Raw genomic sequence first — 24,513 nt, 5'->3', positions numbered from 1 at the left:
CTGCTGCTCATCTCCTGCTATGCTGCCCGATTCCTAAAAGACCAAGGATGGGTACTGGTCCTGGTACCAGTGTTGTGGACCCCTGCTCTAAACCCAATATTGGGACATTCTATAAGACAAACCACCCTGGTTCCTATCAGTTTTTAAACAAATAAATGGCATTAAAATTTCAAGAGAAAAATTGTTTCATCTTAAAAGAGAATAACCAAGTACAACATATGAGTACATTCTTTCAATAAACTGTGAAAAAAACATCTGTCTTTAGAGAATCAGGGAAATTTGGACATGGACCAGACAGAAGATGTTTATTTTCCTTGGAACAAAATAGTATTTTTTTGCACATAATATCATTTTCTCCCAAATATTCATTATATGTAACTTGTGAAATGGTCATCTCTTCCCTAAAATACTTCAGAAAAATGAATAAAGAGTAAAAAGGGAAATTAAATGAGGGCCTGTCTTGATTTAAAAACAGATCTGCATAGCTGCTATGGATTGAATTGTTTGTGTCCACCCCCCAATTCTGATGTTGAATCCTTGACTCCGGATGTGATGGTATTAGGTGGTAGGGCCTTTGGGCAGTAATTAAGTTGATGTGGGGTTTCAATGGTAGGGCCCATATGATGGGATTAGCCTCTCCCTCTTTTTCTCTTTTATTCTCCCTCTTCCTCCCTTCCTATCCCTACCACATGTGAGAACACAGCAAGAAGAGAACTGAAGAAAGTCAAAAAGTGTCTTCACCAGGGATCCAGTTGTTCACCACCTTGATCTTGGCTTCCAGTCTCTGGTCTATGACAACCTGTGAGACTAAGAGAGTAGTTTTGTAGTTATTGATGCCGAATGGCAAAATACAGCATTCACGATACTATTCTCTTACTTTTGTTATGTTTGAAATCACTTCATTATAAGAAGTTTACAAAATGTCCATTTTTAAGTTTCTGTCTTTAGTAATACTCTGCAGGGCCCAGGAAAGCAGATTCAGGAAGGCCCCCAGGGAGTGAGTGGTTGGAAACCCACCTGCTCTCTATCCCCCTCTTCTGTCATCTGATCACCATCCTCAACACCCAACAACCCCACCCCCAAATCTATCTGCATCTCCACTCCATTGCTAATCTGCTTGTTCATCCAGCTGGAGAATTTGATGAGCCAGATCAGGGCCTGGAAGTAGAAGGAATGTGGACATTATTAGAAAGAATGATTTGGACCACTCTCTCCCTGGTTTTCTCTTCTTTACTGTCATCTGCAGGTGAAAGGCAGGGCCTGGGTAGGGAGGGAGCCACAAGTGGGGCTGCGAGGATATTTCCAAGGGAAGGGCGAAGTTCATATCCCAGTAACCAAGAGGTGGGCAGCTTGGTCAGGACCCAGGAGGGAAGGAAGAAGCACTAGGAAAAGAATGATGCCTACCAGAGGGCCAGACACAGCAGCGGTTTCCAGTTAACCTTGCTGGAGATCATGTTCTTCTGGCTGGACTTCCTCCTCTGGACATGGAACGCTAGAGTGGAACTCGCTGCTAATGATCCACGGAGAGAAGGACAGTCTCATCCAGGGGCCTTTTGTGTCCACTATAACTGTTGGCATCATCCCAAGCTCAACAACAATATGGCAGGTCATCAGAGAGATGACCTATTCAAAATACTACAAAATTTAACCAAGAGTCTTGGCATGTCTTGTACCCAAAGTTCTTTTCAGTTCAGTTCAGTTCAGTCACTCAATCGTGTCTGACTCTTTGAGACCCCATGAATTGCAGCACGCCAGGCTTCCCTGTCCATCACCAGCTCCCAGAGTTCACTCATACTCAGGTCCGTGGAGTCGGTGATGCCATCCAGCCATCTCATCCTCTGTCATCCCCTTTTCCTCCTGCCCCCAATCCCTCCCAGCATCAGAGTCTTTTCCAATGAGTCAACTCTTCGCATGAGGGGGCCAAAGTATTGGAGTTTCAGCTTTAGCATCAGTCCTTCCAATGAACACCCAGGACTGATCTCCTTTAGGATGGACTGATTGGATCTCCTTGCAGTTCAAGGGACTCTCAAGAGTCTTCTCCAACACCACAGTTCAAAAGCATCAATTCTTTGGCGCTCAGCTTTCTTCACAGTCCAACTCTCATATCCATACATGACCACTGGAAAAACCACAGCATTGACCAGATGGACCTTTGTTGGCAAAGTAATGTCTCTGCTTTTGAATATGCTATCTAGAATTCTTTTGGTAGAACTGGTTCATCAGCCCACCTTGGGTTTCTGCTGAGAAACCTACAACCTCCCAGTTAGTAACTTCTGACTTATTATTACCCGATCTCATCCCTCAGAAATCAAGTGGTGGAAAATTCCAGTGGGCAAGGCATCTAAGGTCCTCCATCTCACAGCAGCTGTTTGCCAACTGGTCTGCCCTCTCCACCCCATTCTGAGCCCAGGATCCATGGACATTACCAGGCAGTCACAGCTCCCTGCCTATCAGATGCAGTCTCAGCATTCTCAGCAACATGTGCCTCTGAGCCACTTGTCCATTGATTTACATTAAGCTTCAGTCTGGAGCAAATGCTCTGGAGCAAATCCAGTTTCCTTCATCCAAGACATGGGAAACTGAACCCTGGGGTGTATGACTCACTCTAAGGCTGCAGGTGGGGTGGGGAAGTGCTGAGTCCCAGGGTTCCTGGTTCTCAGGTTGGGAAAGCTCCAGAAAGGGAAATATCATAGAAAGCTCAATTGCATCCACTGCTGAGCAGCTCTCAGAGGTCTTCTGGTGACAGAGTTGAAGTACGTTTCCCTTGCTCTTTAGTCTGGCTCTGATTCTATCAGCAGACCTGCCTTCTTGTAGCAGCAGGAAAGCAATACTGGGAGCTGGGTCTTCTGGGTTCCAGGCACAGTGAAGGCAGCCCCCTCCTGGAGTGGTCCCAGGAGACATTGGTGCAAGTGGCACCTGACTCACTCCCAGGTCAGCAGCCCTAGTGCTCCCTCTCCTCATCCACACAACACAGACCACTGGGAGGCTGGGTCACATGGACCTGCATTCACAGTAAGGAATGTTTTCTGCTAAGCCTTCTGACAACTTCGATGCAGTGTCTTATTGTTTCATCAGGGAACCCCTGGCTGAGAAAGGTAGGGGGTGCTGAGACTAGCCTGGATTCAAGGGTTGTGTTCCCTCTTTGATGCTCAAAAAAGACCTTGGAACTTTTAAGGCCTTGAGAGGGGGTGAAATAGTCATGTTCTTTCAGGACTTTGCTTTATGGACCTGGTTGGAGATAAAGGACAGACAACAGAACAAGGCTGGATATCTCTGGGTCCCAGATGGTTGCAACTTGAGTTCCAGCTACCAGGCTTCAGAGTCAGGTGCTGATGTTAGTTACAAATCACCTTTGGAGAAGGAATAGAAAGGAAAGAGTTTTTGCCCAGAGAGCAGTGTGGCCAGGGGACCACGGGATCACACAGGGAAAGATGAGACAAGGGCGATTGCTTGTTTCTTTGCTCTATCAGTTCCCTGGAAGTTCCACCCCTGAGAACAATCTCTCTGACAGAGATTGTCAGAGTCACTGGTGGTGCCCCTGGCACCTGATGCCATTGGTAATAACTGTTTGTGTACACAATCCTGAGCCCAGAGCTGACTCAGCCCTGTGACAGCCCCAGTCTCCGTTCTGAGGGGGATGAGATGGCTCATTTGTAACATTGTACAGGAGGCAGACACCTAAAACATCCCTAAGAAACAGAAATGTGAAAAGGTAAAGTGGTTGTGTGAGGAGGCCTTACAAAGAGCTGAGAAAAGAATAGAAGCCAAAGGCAAATGAGAAAGGTAAAGATATACCCAATGGAATGCAGACTTCCAGAGAATAGCAAAGAGAGATAAGAAAGTCTTCTTAAGTGAACAGTGCAAGAAATATAGGAAAACAATAGGATTGTGAAGACTGGATATCTCTTCAAGAAAATTGGAGATACCATAGGAACATTTCATACAAAGATAGGCACAATAAAGGACAGAAAAGGCCAGGCCTAACAGAAGTAGAAGAGATTAAGAGGAGGTGGTAAAAATACACAGAACTATACAAAAAGTCTGAATGACCCAGATAGGCATGATGGTGGGGTCACTCATGTAAAGCCAGATTGTGGAGTATGAAGTCAAGTGGGGCTTAGGAAGCAGCACTCCGAACAAAGCTAGTGGAGGTGATAGAATTCCAGCTGAGCTGTTAAAAATCCTAAGAGATGATGCTGTGAAAGTGCTGTTTTCGATATGTCAGCAAATTTGGAAAACTCAGCAGTGGTCATGGGACTGGAAAAGGTCAGTTTTCATTCCAATCCAAAAGGAAGGCAATTCCAAAGAATGTTCAAACTACCATACAATTGTGTTCATCTCACATGCTAGCAAGGTAATGCTCAAAATCCTTCAAGCTAAGCTTCAACAGTACATGAACTGAAAAATTGCAGATGTACAAGCCGGATTTAGAAAAGGCAGAGGAACCAGAGATCAAATTGCCAACGTTCATTGGATCATACAGAGAGCAAGGGGTTTCCAGAAAAACATCTGCATCTGCTTCACTGACTGTGCTAAAGCCTTTCACTGTGTGGACCAAAACAAACTATGGGATATTCTTAAATAAATGCAAGTACCAGATCACTGTACCTGTCTCCTGATAAATCTGTATGCAGGCCAGAAAGTGATGGTTAGAACCAGACATGGGACAGTTGAATGATTCAAAATGGGAAAGGAGCATGACAAGCACTCTGGCTATTTAACTTATGTGTAGGGTACATCATTCGAAATTCTGGGCTGCATAAATCTCAAGCTGGAATCAAGACTGCTGGGAGAAATATCAACAACCACAGATATGAAGGTGTTACCACCCTTATGGTAGGAAAGGAAAAGTAACTAAAGAGCCTCTTGATGAGGGTGAAAGAGGAGAGTGAAAAAGCTGGCTTAAAACTCAACATTCAAAAAACTAAGATCATGACATCCAGTCCCATCACTTCATGGCAGATAGATGGGAGGCAAGTGGAAACAGTGGCAGATTTTATTTTCTTGGGCTCCAAAGTCAATATGGACCTTAACTGCAGCCACGAAATTAAAAGACACTTGCTCCCTGGATGGAAGAAAAACTATGACATACCTGGACAGTGTATGAAAAAGCAGAGAATCACTCTGCTGACAGAGGTTTGTAGTATCAAAACTATGGTTTTTCCAGTAGTCATGTACAGATGTGAGATTTGGACCATAAAGAAGGGTAAGTGCCAAAGAATTGATGCTTTCAAATTGCAGTGCTTGAGAAGATTCTTGAGAGTCCCCTTATACAGCAAGGAGATCAAACCAGTCAATCTGAAAGGAAATCAACCTCTGACCCCTGCTGTCCCAGCTTTGGCCTCTACCAAGGGTATCCAGGTGGAAAGAACTGATGCTTCCACTCCAAAAGTGCCTAACCATGGCAGCTCCAACCAAATGTTTTGCAGTTCTTCCCTGGAGGAAGCTCAGAAAGGCTGAAGACTTTATGTATCCTGGGTACCCCATTACACGAATGTCAACCTCCCCAGCAGCACTGGAGGCCAAGAAAGGGGTGTGCTGGGCCCTGGAGGATGGGGATGGATCAGGCATCCACAGGGGCCGTCATTGCTAAGTGGGACAGGAAAGGACCCAGCAGGCATGTGTGGCAGAGAGCTGGTGACTGGATTGGGGTGGGAAATGGACATAAGGGAACCAGCCCAGTATAAAGGACCTCACCCAGAACACCCTGGAGCATAAATCCACTGACAAAGTTCATCTGAGATGGGACAAATAGAGTCTAGTTTCATTACCCCTTATAATCCCTCAGAATGAGGAGGCTGTGGAGTTGGTGGTGCCATCATAAACTCTTTCATGGACTAAACCATCCACCAGTCACTATCTTTGGGGCTCCCTCTCTCCAGCTCCAGTCATGTGGTTTTTTTAAGAAACTGACAATCATGTTTGCTACAGGAACAGGGTCATGTGACCTTGTAAAGCCAGTCACAGGACCCCATGGCTCTGCCAGGATAGTTGGTCCAGGGCTGGACTTGTGATCTGAGATGGGCCATTCAGAGCACTCCCTTGAACCTTGATAGCTCTAAGCTTCTTCCTTCCTGGTTAGATGTCTTCAGGATATAAAACCCTAGGGCAGGTAGCTTTGGATTCCCTCACTAGGTGTAGAAGCCTTAAGAAAGAAAGCTGTCAGACTAAGACAATCAAAGAAGAGAGAGGGGAAAGAGTGAGGATGAGAGAGAACTGATGACTTCTGATTTCGTGGGTCCAGCCACTGAGATCTTTGAATCTGCTCTAGTTCCTGTGTCCTGGATCCCCAGAATTCTTCCAATGAGTTCTCCCTTTCCTGAAAGCCATTTGGAGTTGGGCTTCTCTCACTTGTGATTCAGAACTGTTCCTAGATTCTCCCCGATCATTATGTACCTCCCAGATACAAACAGAGGCATCCATTTGTTTTAGAACGGTTAAGAGTGAAACCTTTTATTTTTCAGTGAGAATATGACTTTCAGAGCACCAAACACAGTTTACCAGCATCCTGGGCAGGAGTGCCCTAAGTGTGAGCAAGTGTGTGTTAGGACTGGCCTGAATGATTCCTGAACAAGTCCAAGCATTTACACAGCAGGAGCCAGGCCAATCCTGTTATTTCCTCGGTCATAAACTGAGAAATACAGCCTCAGGAAGACGTCACCCAGGATCCATTTGTCTGTGTCGTCCCCATGAAAGGTGCTAAGGCATAAGCTATTAGAAATCTGAGGGAGACAGAAATATACACCAGTTAGCCTGAGCCCTTGTCTGCAACCCTCCTCAATATCCAGACCTGCCACACTTCTTGTTTTTATTTCCTTCTTTTGATAAGTATCAAGTGGTTTCCTTAGAAGCTGGGGAATGTGAGAGTTCATGCAAAAAGTTAAAGGGCCAAGACATATGGTTGCCATGAGGAAGGGTGTGGGGGAGGCGAGGATTGGGAGTTTGGGATTATCAAGTGAAACTAATATATACAGGATGAATAAATAGCATAATCCTACTACATAGCACAGGGAACTATATTCAATATCCAGCAATATACTGTAAGGGAAAAGAGTAAGAAAAAGAATATATATACTTGTTTTTGTGTAACTGAGTCACTGTGCTGTATAGGACAACTTAATGCAACACTGAAGATCAGCTACACTAAAACAAATCTTTTTAAAAAATGAACAAGAGTGGTCATAGTTTCCCTCAGTCTCTGTTTCTTTCAGTCCACTGTTCACTGCTTTCTCTACAGAGAATGCCTTTTCTTTTTCCCACTTTTCCATGACCTATTTTTTGTTTAAAAAAAAAAACTGTTAATTTTGTATTGAAGTATAGCTGATTAACAATATTGTGAGTTTTAGGTAGACAGTTAAGGAACTCAGTCATATATATACACACATCCATTCTCCCCAAACTCTCTTCCCATCCAGACTGCCACATAGCATTGAGCAGAGTTCCCTGTGCTACACAGTAGGTCCTTGTTAGTTATCCATTCTAAATAGATTAATAGCAGTGCCCACAATGCATTCTTTAAGACTGCTCTCAAGCTCTCTAGGCAGCCTTCCTGGACCCACAGTTACCATCCCTGAAGACTTCAGACTGGGTCAATGACTTACCCTGGTTCTGCCATAGTCTGTGGCCCTCATCACTCCTAATCTGTTCCCAGCACACCTTTGCACAGCTACCGGGGTACCATTTGCATGGAATCCAGTATAGATTTGCCTCAACCCAAGCATCTCCTCTTTCCTCCATGAGGCTGCATTTTAGAATTACTGAAATTCCCTCTCTTCCTCAAAGCCTTCTTTGAGCCCATCAGCCTGCTCTGAACTCCCACAGGGAGCTGATAGGAAGCCTCCACCCTATACCTGGGCTTTGCAGTCACTGTGCACCCTTTATTCACCTTAGCATCCAACATCCCCACAGAGGGGACTAGTATCCCAACTCAGAGAGAGAGCACTGAGGCTTAGCAAGGAAGTTGCAGCCAAGTATTAAGGTAATTGTGTTATTTATCACCCCAATCTGGACATTTCTGAGATGGAATGGGAGACTGCTAATCACTATGGTGGGACAGCACACTGCCAACCCCGCTTGTCACATGGTCTATTTGAGGGGTTGCTAGAGCTGACTTTCCGTGTTCGTGCACCTGAGGGCTCTGGTTGAACTGAAGCTCTGTGAGGACTGAGGCCCTTAGTGTTCCCCTCTCCTTGTGACTCCCACCATGCCAGCACAGAGTAGTGTCTCAACATTTATTTCTGGATGATGGATGTCCCAGACTGCCCTTTACTCTCAAGTGGTTGGTTTTGTGGGAGGCACTGGCCCAGCCACAGGGGCTCAGCAGCATCTGCAATGGTGTGACCTGGCCTGCAGAGGGACCCCTCCTCCCAGCAGCAACCCAAGAATTCTTGCCTATGTGCTTGCTAAGTCACTTTAGTCGTGTCTGACCCTGTGCAGCCCTATAGACTGCAGCCTGCCAGTCTCCTCTATCCATGGGATTCTCCAGGCACGTCTACTGGAGTCGATTGCCATGCCCTTCTCTAGGGGATTTCCTAATCCAGGGATCAAACCCGTGTCTCTTACATCTCCTGCATTGGCAGGCAGGTTCTTTACCACTAGCTCCATCTGGGAGTCCCAGAATTGAGAAGCAGCTCTCTGGATTGGCCCCTCACCTTTTGGATGTAGGCTTCAGCAGGCACTGAGTAATCGATGCCATTGATGGTGAAGATGACAGGAGGCAGGATACTGATGACAGGACACAAAACCATGTACTGTTGGGGAAAGAGGGAGAGAGGTTGGCCCAGGAGATCCTTGTGTAGGGGAACTGGGAGAGACCTGTGTCATGACCCTTCACCTCGGAACCGTAGGGCATAGCGTGGATGAACTTTTGGATGTTGGTGACTGGTCTTGCTGGGCCATGGATCAGTGATGTCCCGGTATCCACAAGAGCCTCGCAGCCGTGTTCACAGCCAATCACTCTCCCATTCATGGAGATGCTGAGAAACAGTGGGACAAAGTGGGCATCAAGATTACTCAGAAGTCTCCCTCACAGCTGCCCTCTCCACGACTGACTCCCAAACAGTCCTTCAGCTCTTGCCCTGACTCTGTTTTTCTTTGCTCTCATCATGTCACCTTCTTTGATATCCTTAAATGCAGTACTTGAGAAGCAGTCCTAAAGTGAGGAATAGGACAGGGAGATCACTTTCTCCCTCACAAATTCACCAAAAGAACATTTGAATGCTGAGCAAATTCCACAAAACAACTTCTGAATGCCAGCAGAGCACATCAGGCACCCAGAAAAGCAGCCCATTGTCTTTGCAAGGAGGTAGGAAACAATATAAAAGACAAAAAGAGACAAAAGAGGTAGGGACGGAGCTCCATCCCAGGAAGGGAGTCTTAAAAACGAGAGAAGTTTCCAAACACCAGGAAACACTCTCACTGCCGAGTCTGTGGCGAGCCTTGGAACCACAGAGGGCAACATAACCGGGAGGAAAAATAAATAATTCAAACCCACAGATTATGTGCCCAATGGTAACTCCCCCAGCGGAGAAGCAGCGCAGGTGTCTGCATCCGCGACTAGCAACCAGGGTTTGGGCGGGGAGGCACAGGCTGCATTGCTTAGAGTAAGGACTGGGCCTCAATGCCCCAAGGGCAATCTGAAGGAACTAACTTGGGGTAGCAAACCAGACTGTGGGATAGCTACCATGCGAAAAGCCCTAACCTAAGACACCACCAGGCTCACTCACAGAACAAAGGACTGACTAGAGCTACGCGAAAAGCCCTAAGCTAAGACACAGTTGGTGATGGACAAGAAGGCCTGGCGTGCTGTGGTTCATGGGGTCGCAAAGAGTCGGACATGACTGAGCAACTGATCTGATCTGATCTGAAGACACCATCAGGCCCACTCATAGAACAAAGGACTGAGCAGAACTTTCCAGCTGCAGACCATCCCCCTCCGGTGACAGGCAGCCAGAGCCGGAAGGGGGCAATCGCGGCCCCAGAGAGGCATTATCTACCAAACTGCAAGCAGGCTTTGTTGTTAACTAAGACTTCTTGGGATTCTGGATGGGCAACATCCACCTGAGAAGGTGCACCAGTTTACACCCAGAAAACCGAGAGGCAGGGACGGGGGAGGCGATAAGTCACAGCGACTTGCCAAACACCTGGTCACCTGAGCTGCTCGGACCTGGGAAGGGCACAAAATGCAGGCCCAACCCAGTCTGTGCCACTGAGGACTACCCAAGTACCTAAACCTGAGCGTCTTAGACCTGGAAAGTGCATACAACCCAGGGCCGGCCTCAGACAGTTCCCAGCAGAGCAACCTAGAGCCTAAGCAGTATAGACAGGGAAAGCACACACGCCATGAGCGGGAGCAAACCCAGTGTGGCCGAGTTACTGCAAGCACACGCCAGTGTTATCTGTTGGCAGCGTCCCTCCCTCCCCACAGCACGACTGAACAAGTGAGCCTAAAAACGTGTCCACCACCTCCCCCTTGTGTCAGGGCGGAAATTAGACACTGGAGAGACCAGCAAACAGAAGAAGCTAAAACAGAGGGAACCACCTTGAAAGTGACAGGTGCAATAGATTAAAACCCTGTAGTTAGTACCAACTACATAGGAAGGGACCTATAGATCTACAGACATATAAGCAGAACAAGGAACTATCTGAAAATGAACTGGCCCCATACTGCCCACAACAACACCAGAGAAAGTCCTAGATATGTTTTTACTATATTTACTATCATTCTTTATTTTTTTAATTTTTTTTAAATTTTAAGTCCTCTATTACTCCTTTAATTTTCATTTTTATAACCTACTATTACTTTGCAAAAATAAAAAGAGAGAGACCCTATTTTTTAAAGCAAACTTCACTATATATATTTTATAAATTTTGTGACTTTATTTTTTTTCTTTAATATTGTATTTTTTAAAATCCAACCTCTACTCTATATTTTTAATCTTTGCTTTTTGGTATTTGTTATCAATTTTGTACCTTTAAGAACCCAATCTTCAGTACCCATTTTTACTTGGGAGCAAGATTACTGGCTTGACTGCTCTCTCCCTCTTTGGACTCTCCTTTTTCTCCACCAGGTCACCTCTATCTCCTCCCTCCTCCTTGTCTTCTCTACCCAACTCTGTGAATCTCTTTGTGTGTTCTGGGCTGTGGAAAACACTTAGGGAAATGATTACTGGCTGGATCTGTCTCTCTCCTTTTGATTCCCCCCTTTTTCCTCCTGGCCACTTCTATCTCCTTCCTCCCCCTTCTCTTCTCTGTGTAATTCCATGAACATCTCTGAGGAGTCCAGACTGTGGAGCACACATAAGGAAGTGATTACTGGCTACCTTGCTCTCACTTCTTTTGATTCCACCTCATCTCATTTGGGTCACCTCTAACTCCCTCCTCCCTCTTCTCTTCTCCATGTAACTCTGTGAACCTCTCTGGGTGTCCTTCACTGAGGAGAAACTTTTCATCATTAACCTAGATGTTTTTTCAATGGTGCTGTATAGATGGAGAAGTCTTGAGGCTACTGTAAGAATAAGACTGAAAACCAGAAGCAGGAGGCTTAAGTCCAAATCCTCAGAACACCAGAGAACTGCCTCTAGGGAACATTAATCGACAGGAGCTAATCAAATGCCTCCATACCTACACTGAAACCAAGCACCACCCAAGGGCCAACAAGTTCCAGAGAAAGACATAACATGCAAATTCTCCAGCAACAGAGGAACACAGCCCTGAGCTTCAATATGCAGGCTACCCAAAGTCACTCCAAACCCACTGACATCTCATAACTCATTACTGGACACTTCATTGCACTTCAGAGAGAAGAAATCCAGCTCCACCCACCAGAACACCGACACAAGCTTCCCTAACCACGAAACATTGACAAGCCACCTGTACAACCCCACCCACAGCAAGGAAACTCCACAATAAAGAGAACTCCACAAATGCAAAATACAGAAAGGCCACCCCAAACACAGCAATATAAACAAGATGCAGAGGCAGAGGAATATCCAGCAGGTAAAGGAATAGGATAAATGCCCGCCAAACCAAACAAAAGAGGAAGAGATAGGAATCTACCTGATAAAGAATTCCAAATAATGATAGTGAAAATGATCCAAAATCTTGAAAACAAAATGGAGTTACAGATAAATAGCCTGGAGACAAGGATTGAGAAGATGCAAGAAAGGTTTAACAAGGACATAGAAGAAATAAAAAAGAGTCAATATATAATGAATAATGCAATAAATGAGATCAAAAACACTGGAGGGAACCAAGAGTAGAATGACAGAGGCAGAAGATAAGATAAGTGAGGTAGAAGATAGAATGGTAGAAATAAATGAAACAAAGGGGGGGGGAACAAATTAAAAGAAATGAGGACAATCTCAGAGATGTCTGGGAAAATGTTAAACACACCAACATTTGAATCACAGGAATCCCAAAGAAGATGAAAAGAAAGACCATGAGAAAATACTTGAGAAGATAATAGTTGAAAACTTCCCTAAAATGGGGAAGGAAATAATTACCCAAGTCCAAGAAACCCAGAGAGTCCCAAACAGGATAAACCCAAGGTGAAACACCCCAAGACAGATATTAATCAAATTAACAAAGATCAAACACAAAGAACAAATATTAAAAGCAGCAAGGGAAAAACAAAAAATAACACACAAGGGGATTCCCATAAGGATAACAGCTGATCTTTCAATAGAAACTCTTCAGGCCAGAAGGGAATGGCAGGGGATACTTAAAGTGATGAAAGAAAATAATCTACAGCCCAGATTACTGTACCCAGCAAGGATCTCACTCAAATATTAAGGAGAAATCAAAAGCTTTACAGACAAGCAAAAGCTGAGAGAATTCAGCACCACCAAACCAGCTCTCCAACAAATGCTAAAGGATCTTCTCTAGACAGGAAACACAAAAAGCGTGTATAAACTCGAACCCAAAACAATAAAGTAAACGGCAATGGGATCATACTTATCAATAATTACCTTAAACATAACTGGGTTGAATGCCCCAATCAAAAGACAAAGACTGGCTGAATAGATACAAAAACAAGACCCCTATATATGTTGTCTACAAGAGACCCACCTCAAAACAAGGAACACATACAGACTGAAAGTGAAGGGCTGGAAAAAGATATTCCATGAAAATAGAGACCAAAAGAAAGCAGGAGTAGCAATACTCATATCAGATAAAATAGATGTTAAAACAAAGGCTGTGAAAAGAGACAAAGAAGGACACTACATAATGATCAAAGGATCAATCGAAGAAGATATAACAATTATAAATATATATGCACCCAACATAAGAGCACCGCAATATGTAAGACAAATGCTAATAAGTATGAAAGGGGAAATTAACAATAACACAATAATAGTGGGAGACTTTAATACCCCACTCACACCTATGGATAGATCAACTAAACAGAAAATTCACAAGGAAACACAAACTTTAAATGATACAATAGATCAGTTAGACCTAATTGATATCTATAGGACATTTCACCCCAAAACAATTTTATCTTTTTCTCAAGTGCACACAGGACCATCTCCAGAATAGATCACATCCTGGGCCATAAATCTAGCCTTGGTAAATTCAAAAAAAGTGAAATCATCCCAAGCATCTATTCTGAGCACAATGCAGTAAGATTAGATCTCAATTATAGGAGAAAAACTATTAAAAATTCCAACATATGGAGGCTGAACAACACGCTGCTGAATAATGAACAAATCACAGAAGAAATCAAAAAAGAAATCAAAATATGCATAGAAATGAATGAAAATGAAAACACAACAACCCAAAACCTATGGGACACTTTAAAAGCAGTACTAAGATGAAGGTTCATAGCAATACAGGCATACCTCAAGAAACAAGAAAACGGTCAAATAAATAACCTAACTCTACACTTAAAGCAACTAAAAAAGGAAGAAGTGAAGAACCCCATGGTTAGTAGAAGGAAAGAAATCTTCAAAATTAGGGCACAAATAAATGCAAAAGAAACAAAAGAGACCATAGCAAAAATCAACACAGCCAAAAGCTGCCTCTTTGAAAGGATAAATAAAATTGACAAACCATTAGCCAAACTCATCAAGAAACAAAGGGAGAAAAATCAAATCAATAAAATTAGAAATGAAAATGGAGAGATCACAACAGACAACACAGAAATGCAAAGGATTGTAAGAGACCATCAGCAATTATATGCCAATAAAATGGAGAACTTGGAAGAAATGGACAAATCCTTAGAAAAGTACAACTTTCCAAAACTGAACCAGGAAGAAATAGAAAATCTTAACAGACCCATCACAAGCACGGAAATTCAAACTGTAATCAGAAATCTTCCAGTAAACAAAAGCCCAGGTCCAGACGGCTTCACAGCTGAATTCTACCAAAGATTTAGAGAAGAGCTAACACCTATAATACCCAAACTCTCCCAGAAAATTGCAGAGGAAGGTAAACTTCCAAACTCATTCTATGAGGCCACAATCACCCTAATACCAAAACCTGACAAAGACCCACAAAAAAAGAAAACTACAGGCCAATATCACTGATGAACATAGATGCAAAAATCCCTAACAAAATTCTAGTAATCAGAATCCAACAACACATTAAAAAGGTCATACATCATGACCAAGTGGGCTTTATCCCAGGGGTGCAAGTATTCTTCAATATCCACAAATCAATCAATGTAATACACCACATTAGCAAATTGAAAAATAAAAGCCATATGATTATCTCAATAGATGCAGAGAAAGCCTTTGACAAAATTCAACATCCATTTATGATAAGAAAAAAAGAACCCTCCAGAAAGCAGGAATAGAAGGAACATACTTCAACATAATAAAAGCTATATATGACAAACCCACAGCAAACATTATCCTCAATGGTGAAAAATTGAAAGCATTTCCCCTAAAGTCAGGAACAAGACAAGGGTGCCCACTCTCACCACTACTATTCAACATAGTTTTGGAAGTTTTGGCCACAGCAATCAGAGCAAAAAAAGAAATAAAAGGAATCCAAATTGGAAAAGAAGAAGTAAAACTCACTGTTTGCAGATGATGACATGATCCTCTACATAGAAAACCCTAAAGACTCCAGAAGAAAATTACTAGAGCTAATTAATGAATATAGTAAAGTTGCAGGATATAAAATCAACACACAAAAATCCCTTGCATTCCTATACACTAACAATGAGAAAATAGAAAGAGAAATTAAGGAAACAATTCCATTCACCATTGCAATGAAAAGAATAAAATACTTAGGAATATATCTACCTAAAGAAACTAAATACCTACATATAGAAAACTATAAGACACTGGTGAAAGAAATCAAAGAGGACACTAATAGATGGAGAAATATACCATGTTCATGGATCAGAAGAATCAATATAGTGAAAATGAATATACTACCCAAAGCAATCTATAGATTCAATGCAATCCCTATCAAGCTACCAATGGTATTTTCCACAGAGCTAGAACAAATATTTTCACAATTTGTATGGAAATACAAAAAACCTCGAATAGCCAAAACAATCATAAGAAAGAAGAATAGAACTGGAGGAATCAACCTGCCTGACTTCAGGCTCTACTACAAAGTCACAGTCATCAAGACAGTATGGTACTGGCACAAAGACAGAAATATAAATCAATGGAACAAAATAGAAAGCCCAGAGATAAATCCACGCACATATGGACACCTTATCTTTGACAAAGGAGGCAAGAATATACAATGGAGAAAAGACAATCTCTTTAACAAGTAGTGCTGGAAAAACTGGTCAACCATGAGTAAAAGAATGAAACTAGAACACTTTCTAACACCATACACAAAAATAAACTCAAAATGGATTAAAGACCTAAACGTACAACCAGAAACTATAAAACTCCTAGAGGAGAACATAGGCAAAACACTCTCCGACATAAATCACAACAGGATCCTCTATGACTCACCTCCCAGAATATTGGAAATAAAAGCAAAAAGAAAACATATGGGACCTAATTAAAATTGAAAGCTTATGCACAAAAAGGAAACTATAAGCAAGGTGAAAAAACAGCCTTCAGAATGGGAGAAAATAATAACAAATGAAGCAACTGACAAACAACTAATCTCAAAAATATACAAGCAACTCCTTCAGCTCAACTCCAGAAAAATAAATGACCCAATCAAAAAATGGGCCAAAGAACTAAACAGACATTTCTCCAAAGAAGACATACAGATGGCTAACAAACACATAAAAAGATGCTCAACATCACTCATTATCAGAGAAATGCAAATCAAAACTACAATGAGGTACCATCTCACGCCAGTCAGAATGGCTGCTATCCTAAAGTCTACAAGCAATAAATGCTGAAGACGGTGCACAGAAAAGGGAATCCTCTCACACTGTTGGTGGGAGTGCATACTAGTACAGCCACTATGGAGAACAGTGTGGAGATTTTTTTAAAAACTGGAAATTGAACTGCCATATAACCCAGCAATCCCACTGCTGGGCATACGCATCGAGGAAACCAGAATTGAAAAAGACACATGTACCCCAGTGTTCATCGCAGCACAGTTTATCATAGCCAGGACATGGAAGCAACCCAGATGTCCATCAGCAGACTAATGGATAAGAAAGCTTTGGCACATATACACAATGAGTATTACTCAGCCATTAAAAAGAATACATTTGAATCAGTTCTGATGAAGTGGATGAAACTGGAGCCTATTATACAGAGTGAAGTAAGCCAGTAAGAAAAATACCAATACAGTATACTAATGCATATATACGGAATTTAGAAAGACGGTAATGATAACCCTGTATGCGAGACCGCAAAAGAGACACAGCCTTTTGGACTCTGGGAGAGAGTGAGGGTGCGATGATTTGGGAAAATGGCATTGAAACATGTATAATATCATATGTGAAACGAATCGCTAGTCCAGGTTTGATGCATGATACAGGATGCTCAGGGCTAGTGTACTGGGATGACCCAGAGGGATGGTATGGGGAGGGAGGTGGGAAGGGGGCTCAGGATGGGGAACACGTGTACACCCATGGCAGATTCATGTTGATGTATGGCAAAACCAATACAATAATGTAAAGTTAAATAAATAAATTAATTAAATTAAATGTAAAAAAAAATAAAATAAAATGCAGTACTTGAATAGGTTCTTTCCTACCTCAGGACCATGACACAAGCTGGTCTTCCTTCCTAGAAGACCCCACTCCCCTTTGACTAGCTAATTTCTCCTCATCTTTCAAATTCCAGCTTAACTGTCATGGTTTCAGTGAAGTCTTTCCCCCAGTGTATATCAAACTCCTGTCTTGGTCATTTTCTGTAGACCCTTCCTCATGTCTAGCATTTACCAAAGTGACAATTCACTATGTGTGTGAGTCATTTCATGTACATCTTCTTAGGTGTGAGGGCAAGTTTTATTCTCATTGCCTCGCTAAAGTGCCTGACACACAGTGGATGCACAGTGAGTGAATGAATGAATGTGAAAATAATAAATCAGGAACATCCAAAGAGCTATATCCAGTGTCTCAACGATAACGGGTCAAACGCACAGTGAAGATGGAGGTTCCCTGGGGCAGCAGATTCTCATAGTGGGAGACAAGCTGCCCTGGGAGAGGGTGTCTACCATTACTGCTCATTCACCAAGCTCAGACACTGAGGCCCTGGCCAGATGATACCTGATAGCCCACGGAATCTCCAAAGGACAGGGCAACTTTTGTCTGAGGGTATCACAGAGATTCCCATCAATTACTATGCTAGTTATCAGGCCACTCCTGGATCCCACCTTCCTGATTCTATCAATCACAGAGCCTCCTCCACTGTGTGCTCAGGATGGGGGTCAGGGGTGGGTAGCTATGGTTATGTGGAGTGTCTCTTTTTATGAGTTGCTTTCAGGTCTCAAGACTGCAGCCAACCTCTCTACATAGCTGGGTAGCTTCTCCCTAAGGAGACCAGATTGTCCCGTTTGTTCAGGACTTTCTCTGTTTTTAAACTGACATTTATATGTACTGAGAACTTCCTCAGTCCTGGGTTCAGTTCAGTTCAGTCACTCAGTCATGTCCAGTTCTTTGTGACCCCATGAACTGCGGCACGTCAGGCCTCCCTGTCCATCACCAAGTCCCAGAGCCTACCCAAACTCATGTCCATTGAGTCAGTGATACCATCCAACCATCTCATACTCTATCATCCCATTCTCCTCCCTCAATCTTTCCCTGCATCAGGGTCTTTTCAAATGAGTCAGCTCTTCGCATCAGGTGGCCAAAGTATTGCAATTTCAGCTTCAACATTAGTCATTTCATTTTCCATTCATTTTCCAATGAAAACCTAGGACTGATCTCCTGGGTGGACTGGAGAGGATGGACTGGTTGGATCTCCTTGCAGTCCAAGGGACTCTCAAGAGTCTTCTCCAACACTACAGTTCAAAAGCATCAATTCTTCGGCCTTCAGCTTTCTTTATAGTCGAACTCACATCCATACATGACTACTGGGAGAACTATACCCTTGACTAGACGGACCTTTGTTGGCAAAGTAATGTCTTTGCTTTTTAGTATGCTGTCTAGGTTGGTCGTAACTCTCCTTAACCTAGACAATTGGTCATCTTATCACAACTCTGTTCAGGCTGAGGAAATTCTCCCTGATCCTCTGTTCACCACACTGTAAGGTCCTCTAACCATGCTCCCCACATCACAGAGCAGTGGGTGCAGCCCTCCCCCAGCTGCACAGACCTCTCTGGACCCTGTGAAGGACCCTAGTCTGAGCCCTGGTCAGAAGGCCTGGGATGATTATGAACCCATGGGTGATTTGTGTATCTATGTGTTTGTGTGTTTGTGTATGTATTTATGTGGCTCTGTGTGTCTGTCTCTCTGTGTGCTTGTGTGTATCTGTCTGCCTAAGTATGTTTATATGTGTGCCTATATGTGTGTTTATATGTGTCTGTGTGTGCTTATATGTGTGGCTTTATGGGTGGAGCATATCTCTGTGTGTGACCATGTATCTGTGCATGTGTTTGTGTGCTTGCATGTGTCTATGTATAGATGTGGGAGCATCACTTGGGGTGGCATTCAGAGGAAGAGGCTTACCGGTCCACAGTTATTAGCCAGCTTTTGGTTTGGGACACTGGTATCCAGTTGAGCTTTCCCTTGTGGTAGGAGTGGTCCACCCCACCTAACATCAACACACTGCCATTCTCCTTGTGGCTGTCGAGAGAATAAAAGAGGGGGATTCCTTGGAGGACTGTTATGCTGGGCAGTCTGAGGGCTGTGCTTGTCCACCCAACAAGGCCCTAATAGGGTCCCCATTTTACAGATGCAGAAATTGAGGGATTGAGATCCAGACCAAGATTAGTCACTGGCTAGAGTGGCACAGAGCAGGTTAGAAGCTGAGTCACTTGGCCAGGTTCCACCCACCTAGGCTTCTGAAGAGGCCCTGTACCTCCTGCAACCTGAATACCCTCAAAGGACAGTGTGCTGAAGGGCTTGGGCTTCCCTTGTCCAGCCTGTAATTTTTTCAGAAAAATCAAGGCCTGAGAGTGCTAAGGGTGTGGCTTCAGGTCACCCAGGGTTGGTTTCATCTGCCTGTGACCTGTGCTGTCCATGGGGCCCCACATTCAGCAGGGCCCCCCACCTCTGTTATCTCTGTCTGGAAATTCCTAAGACTTGTTGGATAAGGTGTCCCACACTTCCATTTTGCACTGTCTCCTGAAAATTATGTAGTTGGTCCCAGTGAAATGTTAGTGAGGAAGGAAAGATTTCCACCATCGCTCACTTTCATTCCATTTCAAATTCGTCAGCAAACTGTGTTACTTTTTCCTCCAACTTTTATCCTGACACCTTCCATTGCTGTCCCACTCCCCTCACCCCCGAGACCAAGCCACCGCCCTTGAGCCCATGAGCTAGGCTGTGTTCCAATAAAACTTCATTTACAAAAGCCAGTGGTGAAGCCAGGTGAAGCCCTGGGGCCATAGTTATCCTGGGCTACACAGTCTTTCAGGATACTTCTGTAACAAGTGTTCTATAATATTCATCCAACTGAAAGCATCTCACAGCTAATTTGGAGAGAGGGCTTGTCCAGCTCAGACTTACGTGCTCAAGTAGAAGGCAAAGATAGGCTCAGAAATGGCACCTTGTTGCTTCAGCTTGTCAAAGATGGGGATGGTTCCTGGGACAGCGAGGCTGGGGTAGGACAAGCCCAGGACACCATCAAAGGGTGCGTTATCAAACCCGAATTGCTGCAGGCTTAGGCCAAACGGCTGGTCAGTGCTGACAAGTTTCCCGATCTGTGGGAGAGAAGAGTGTTCGCACATAAAGGATTGGAAGTGGGACTGGTCTCGGGGGTGCAGATGACATTAGAACCTCAGAGAAGAACTGAGTCCTGGCTGTGCCCTGGGTGGACTTCAAATGGTTAAAACAAGCTGGGACAGAAATTCGGGTTCCATTGGTGTGCGGACGTGAATTTTAATCAACACCAGCCATTTCTGCAAACACCATCTGAGTCAAATTGGCCTCATGCCTTCTGCACAGGTAGGGAAACCAAGAGTCAGGACTGGACCCAATGGTGCCCTCTTGAGGACAAAATGAGTAGAGAGCAGGGTAGTCCTCTCTTTGGCATCACTATGATCTGATGACAGAAATGGACTGAATTTATTGCAATGTATTATGGATTCTGCGTTTGCCAAGGAAGGCAGGAGCCCATTTTACAATGTCACTGGTAGGGTTCTTATGAATATGCCACCTGGGAAATATACATTTAGGGGCGTGTGTGTGAGAGAGAGAGAGAAATAGAGAGACAGGGAAAATCCTCAGGCACTTTGGGGGGGGAGGCCATAGATTTTACTAGACTTTCAGTGGCCCCCTAGAGTGAGAACCCATTTATCAAGTCCCTCCCGTATGTGTGGGCCCCTGCTTTTGCTGCCTGGATATCTGAAGCCCTAGGCTGCCCCCAGGGTTGCCCAATCAGTTTTATTCTCTCTCAAATAACCCCACACCTGCTTGAGTCCTGACAAGCCAGCCCAGCTACCACTTCCCAGATGTGTGACTTTGGCAAGGCCCTTGCTCTCTATACCTCAGTTCCCTCATGTGTATCATGGAACTAATCATAGTAACTTCTGTGTGGGGTTGTTGCAGGATTAAACAAGTTATTACCATGAAAGTACCCAGCACAGTTTGAGAATATAAAAGTGGGTGCTTTTTTCCCTGTCCCTGTTCCCAGCCAAATGAACCTTGAGCTTCTCACGGGCAAAGGAGCTGCAAGTCCACATCCCAAGCCACTCTCTGGGTTAGCCACTCTGGGAGTTTGAGTGTCAGCAGGGGCCCTGTCTCCCCAGGGACAGGATTCTGCAGGTAAGGCGGCTAGTCACAAGGGGAGTTAGGGAAGGATGGGCCCTGCCAGCTGGTCCTGCATCTGTTGTGTAAGCAGTGGTCACTCCATAGCCAGTTCTGACCTAACATAGGCCATCTATGGGGACCACGAGGGGGTTGGTTAGTGCAAATCTGATTCAGCTTCTGTTTCCATGTTACCCGAACAGTGTCATAGGCAAGAACTCCGTTCATCATCCCAGATCCGTAGAGGATGTGGAAGGGCCTGCGCGTAAGCCGGAAGGTGGAAGATTTGTGATGGTCGAAGGTAATATGTGTATCTGCAGACATGAGAGATGAGTGTCAGTCAGGTCATAGGGTGGAGGGGATGAGTCAAGATGGGGAAGGCGGTACTCACGACAGGCAGGACTGATGCACTTGATGGAGGGCACCCACAAGTCAGATGAGCCCGTGTCAAAGACAACCCGGAACTCCTTAGGGGGTGTTCCAATGGTGATGTTACCCACATAGGCCATCTAGAGGGGCCAGGAAGAAGTGGATTAGTGCAGATAGGGCTCCCCTCGATTCCCAGACTGCTGCCTTCCTCTGGGTGTCACATGGCTCTTGAAATCACTTTCCAACCACCATTCAGCTCACAACCTTTGCTCAGAGTGCCTGCATTTGATATTTTTTCCTGTGCTATGTGGTATGCAGGATTTTAACTCTATGACCAGGCATTGAAGCAGTACCTTCTGTATTCGAAGCCCAGAGTCATAATCACTGAACCCCCAAGGAAGTCCGGTGACCTCATCTGAGAAGCTCTCTAGTCTCCTCTTCAAACCCATCCTGAGCACCTCCTTTTCCAGGAAATCCTCCTTAATCAACCCCAGCCACTCCTTCTAAACTCAGACCATGTTTGATCAACACCACACAATTGGCCCTTTCACTAAACATGTATTTACTCTTTGCACATCTCTCAGGGTAGCTTGGCCATTCTTGAATAAGAGATGAGACCTTTTTCAAGTCAATAATAATTATAGTGTTAGATTCTTATGGCATCATGTGCTATAGGGTTTCAGTAAATTTTTGCTGTTTTGATTCTTGGATCTCTGGAAGCTGAATTCCTCTACCTGGGGATTCACACTTGATTTCCAGTTGGCTTTATTTTTTATTAGAGATGGCTTACCACTTCACCTGTAACTGAGTGGCTCACTTAGTTCAGAAAGAACAGTCTCCCTCAAACTAATGCCACATCTTTGGCACAGAAATAGATGTTTACCTGCCACCTGGTCATTGCTGGGCCGTTACCACAGACCAAGAGTTAAGGATGAGAATGTCTTCTCCTCTGGTAATGGGGCCCCTGTTCCCCACTATTTCTGCCTCCTGCAGGAGCCCCAGATCCAATATCCCACCTGGAACCTCTAGATGAGCCCCACTGCTAGGCCAGAGCACAAGGGGGCGCTGTGGAGCACCAGCCTCCCAACCCACTCACATCCAGAGCGTTCCTCAGGGGGTGAGTAGATAATTTGGGGTCACTAGCAGAATCATCGGACATTCTATTGGCTTGTTCCTCCAGGAAACTGTTCAGCAAGTTTTTTTCCCTCAGGATTTCTCGCATTGTCTTCGTTTTAGTTAGAGGCATTCTTTCACCAAGCATGAGGAAAAGGAAACAAAGAAGGAACAGTAGTCAACTGTCAGTGTTATAGTATAACAGTCATACCTGGCATTGTAATAGCACTGTATATTTTCCAAGCATTTTTTTTTTTTGACTGCCATCTATTATCAGAATGCTGTGCAAACACAGGGCAGAGACATAGGTTTGAATACAGATTCTGTTGTGTTATCTAGGGTCAGCCAATTGAACATTTGGAGTCTCAGTTTCCCTATCGGTAAAAAGGTGGAAGGGATAACCCCCACCCACCCCCCATATAGAATGCTTTGGCTGTTAAATAACATTTTGGATATAATGTACCTGATATATAGGGAGTCTCAACAAAGACAGCCATTACCATTGCTGTTGCCACCCCACTATATCTTTCTCATAGAAGGTTAGGGAGGGAGGAAGAAGGGGGATTCTGATTCTCTCTTTACAGGGAAGAAATTTGAAATGCAAGGTGTTTGTGAAGTGACTGTGATCACATGGCTTGTTCGAGGTAAAAACAGTCTAGATGTAGCCTAATCGTTCTCCAGAGTTGAAGCAAAAGAGAGGGGTGAGAGAAGAATCCAGGAGAAGGAGAACAAATTAGAGAAATTAAGAGGCTAGAGAAACAAGAAAGAGTCAAAATTGAAAAGAGAAAAGAAAAGGAAAAAAAAAAAACAGAGAGATCTACATGAACAGAGACATCAAAGAGATGGAGAAATAAATAGATGAAGAGATAAATGAGAGAGATATAGAGATGCAGACGTGAACACATACACACAGAAGTAGAGAGAGAACAGAGAGGACACCTAGAATAAAATGTAGAAAATGCTACTCAGCAGGACCACACGTACATTTGCATAGGATGAGCAATGAACAATTGCAAGGTGTTCCATTTTCATATAGGTCATGACCGCACGCCCAGAGTTGTACAACCCTGCAGGTCTACCTCAAGACCCTTGGAACCCACATTTCCCATGGCAAAGTACTTGCCAATAAGTGAGAGTTGAACTTTAAGACCATCTTGGAATGATTATATTCCCTTCTAACCTTGACAGGTAGAAGAATATGAGGAAAATAAGAAAAAAAAAGAAAGGAAGTTGATGCCACTTACAGTCCCTGTACTTACATGACTATGCACTCTGAGAGGGCCACCAGCCCAAGGAGCACAAGCCACTTCATGCTTCTTTCCTGGCTCCAAGTGCTCGCAGAAGATCCGGTTCTGGTCTGCAGTGGTGATCAGGCCCTTCCAGTTATATATGTTCAGAACTACCTTAATTGTTCCCTTTAGGCCATTATTAGATTTGATAAAAATAGAAACCTCTCGATAAAATCTTTACCTCAATCAGTGCCCTTGGGGAGTGGACTTTGAAGATTCTCAGAATACAAAGAGTCTACTATAATCTCTTCCTTGAGGCTTGGCTAGAAAACTAAACTGAAGTGCATGCATTATCTGAGAGTGTGGAAAAATTTGCCGACCTAGAGACAAAACACTGCTATTAACGTGATAAAAGTGAACATTAGGGGCCAGGCTAGACATTTGTGATCTCATGTGGTCTTCCTAGCCACTTCGTGAGATATGCATTGATGTCCTCAGTTGGAGAGGAGATTG

General features: G+C 44.0%; 1 protein-coding gene across 1 annotated transcript; it reads right to left on the bottom strand.

Annotated features, from left to right (window-relative positions):
• Window positions 1-6,584: 6,584 nt before the first annotated feature.
• On the bottom strand, window positions 6,585-24,122 carry LOC102287096 (pregnancy-associated glycoprotein 2). Its single transcript, XM_005888405.3, has 9 exons — window positions 24,031-24,122; window positions 22,755-22,905; window positions 21,681-21,798; window positions 21,485-21,603; window positions 20,051-20,244; window positions 19,049-19,165; window positions 8,834-8,975; window positions 8,652-8,750; window positions 6,585-6,722 (listed from the first exon to the last, which is right to left on the bottom strand). Exons 1-9 carry the CDS (start codon window positions 24,081-24,083, stop codon window positions 6,585-6,587), a joined length of 1,131 nt encoding a protein of 376 aa, XP_005888467.2. The 5' UTR covers window positions 24,084-24,122.
• Window positions 24,123-24,513: the final 391 nt, after the last annotated feature.

This window comes from Bos mutus, chromosome 22 (assembly GCF_027580195.1).
Source record: "Bos mutus isolate GX-2022 chromosome 22, NWIPB_WYAK_1.1, whole genome shotgun sequence".
NCBI classification, from domain to species: Eukaryota; Metazoa; Chordata; class Mammalia; order Artiodactyla; family Bovidae; genus Bos; species Bos mutus.
This window is presented reverse-complemented; position numbering and strand designations above follow the sequence as displayed.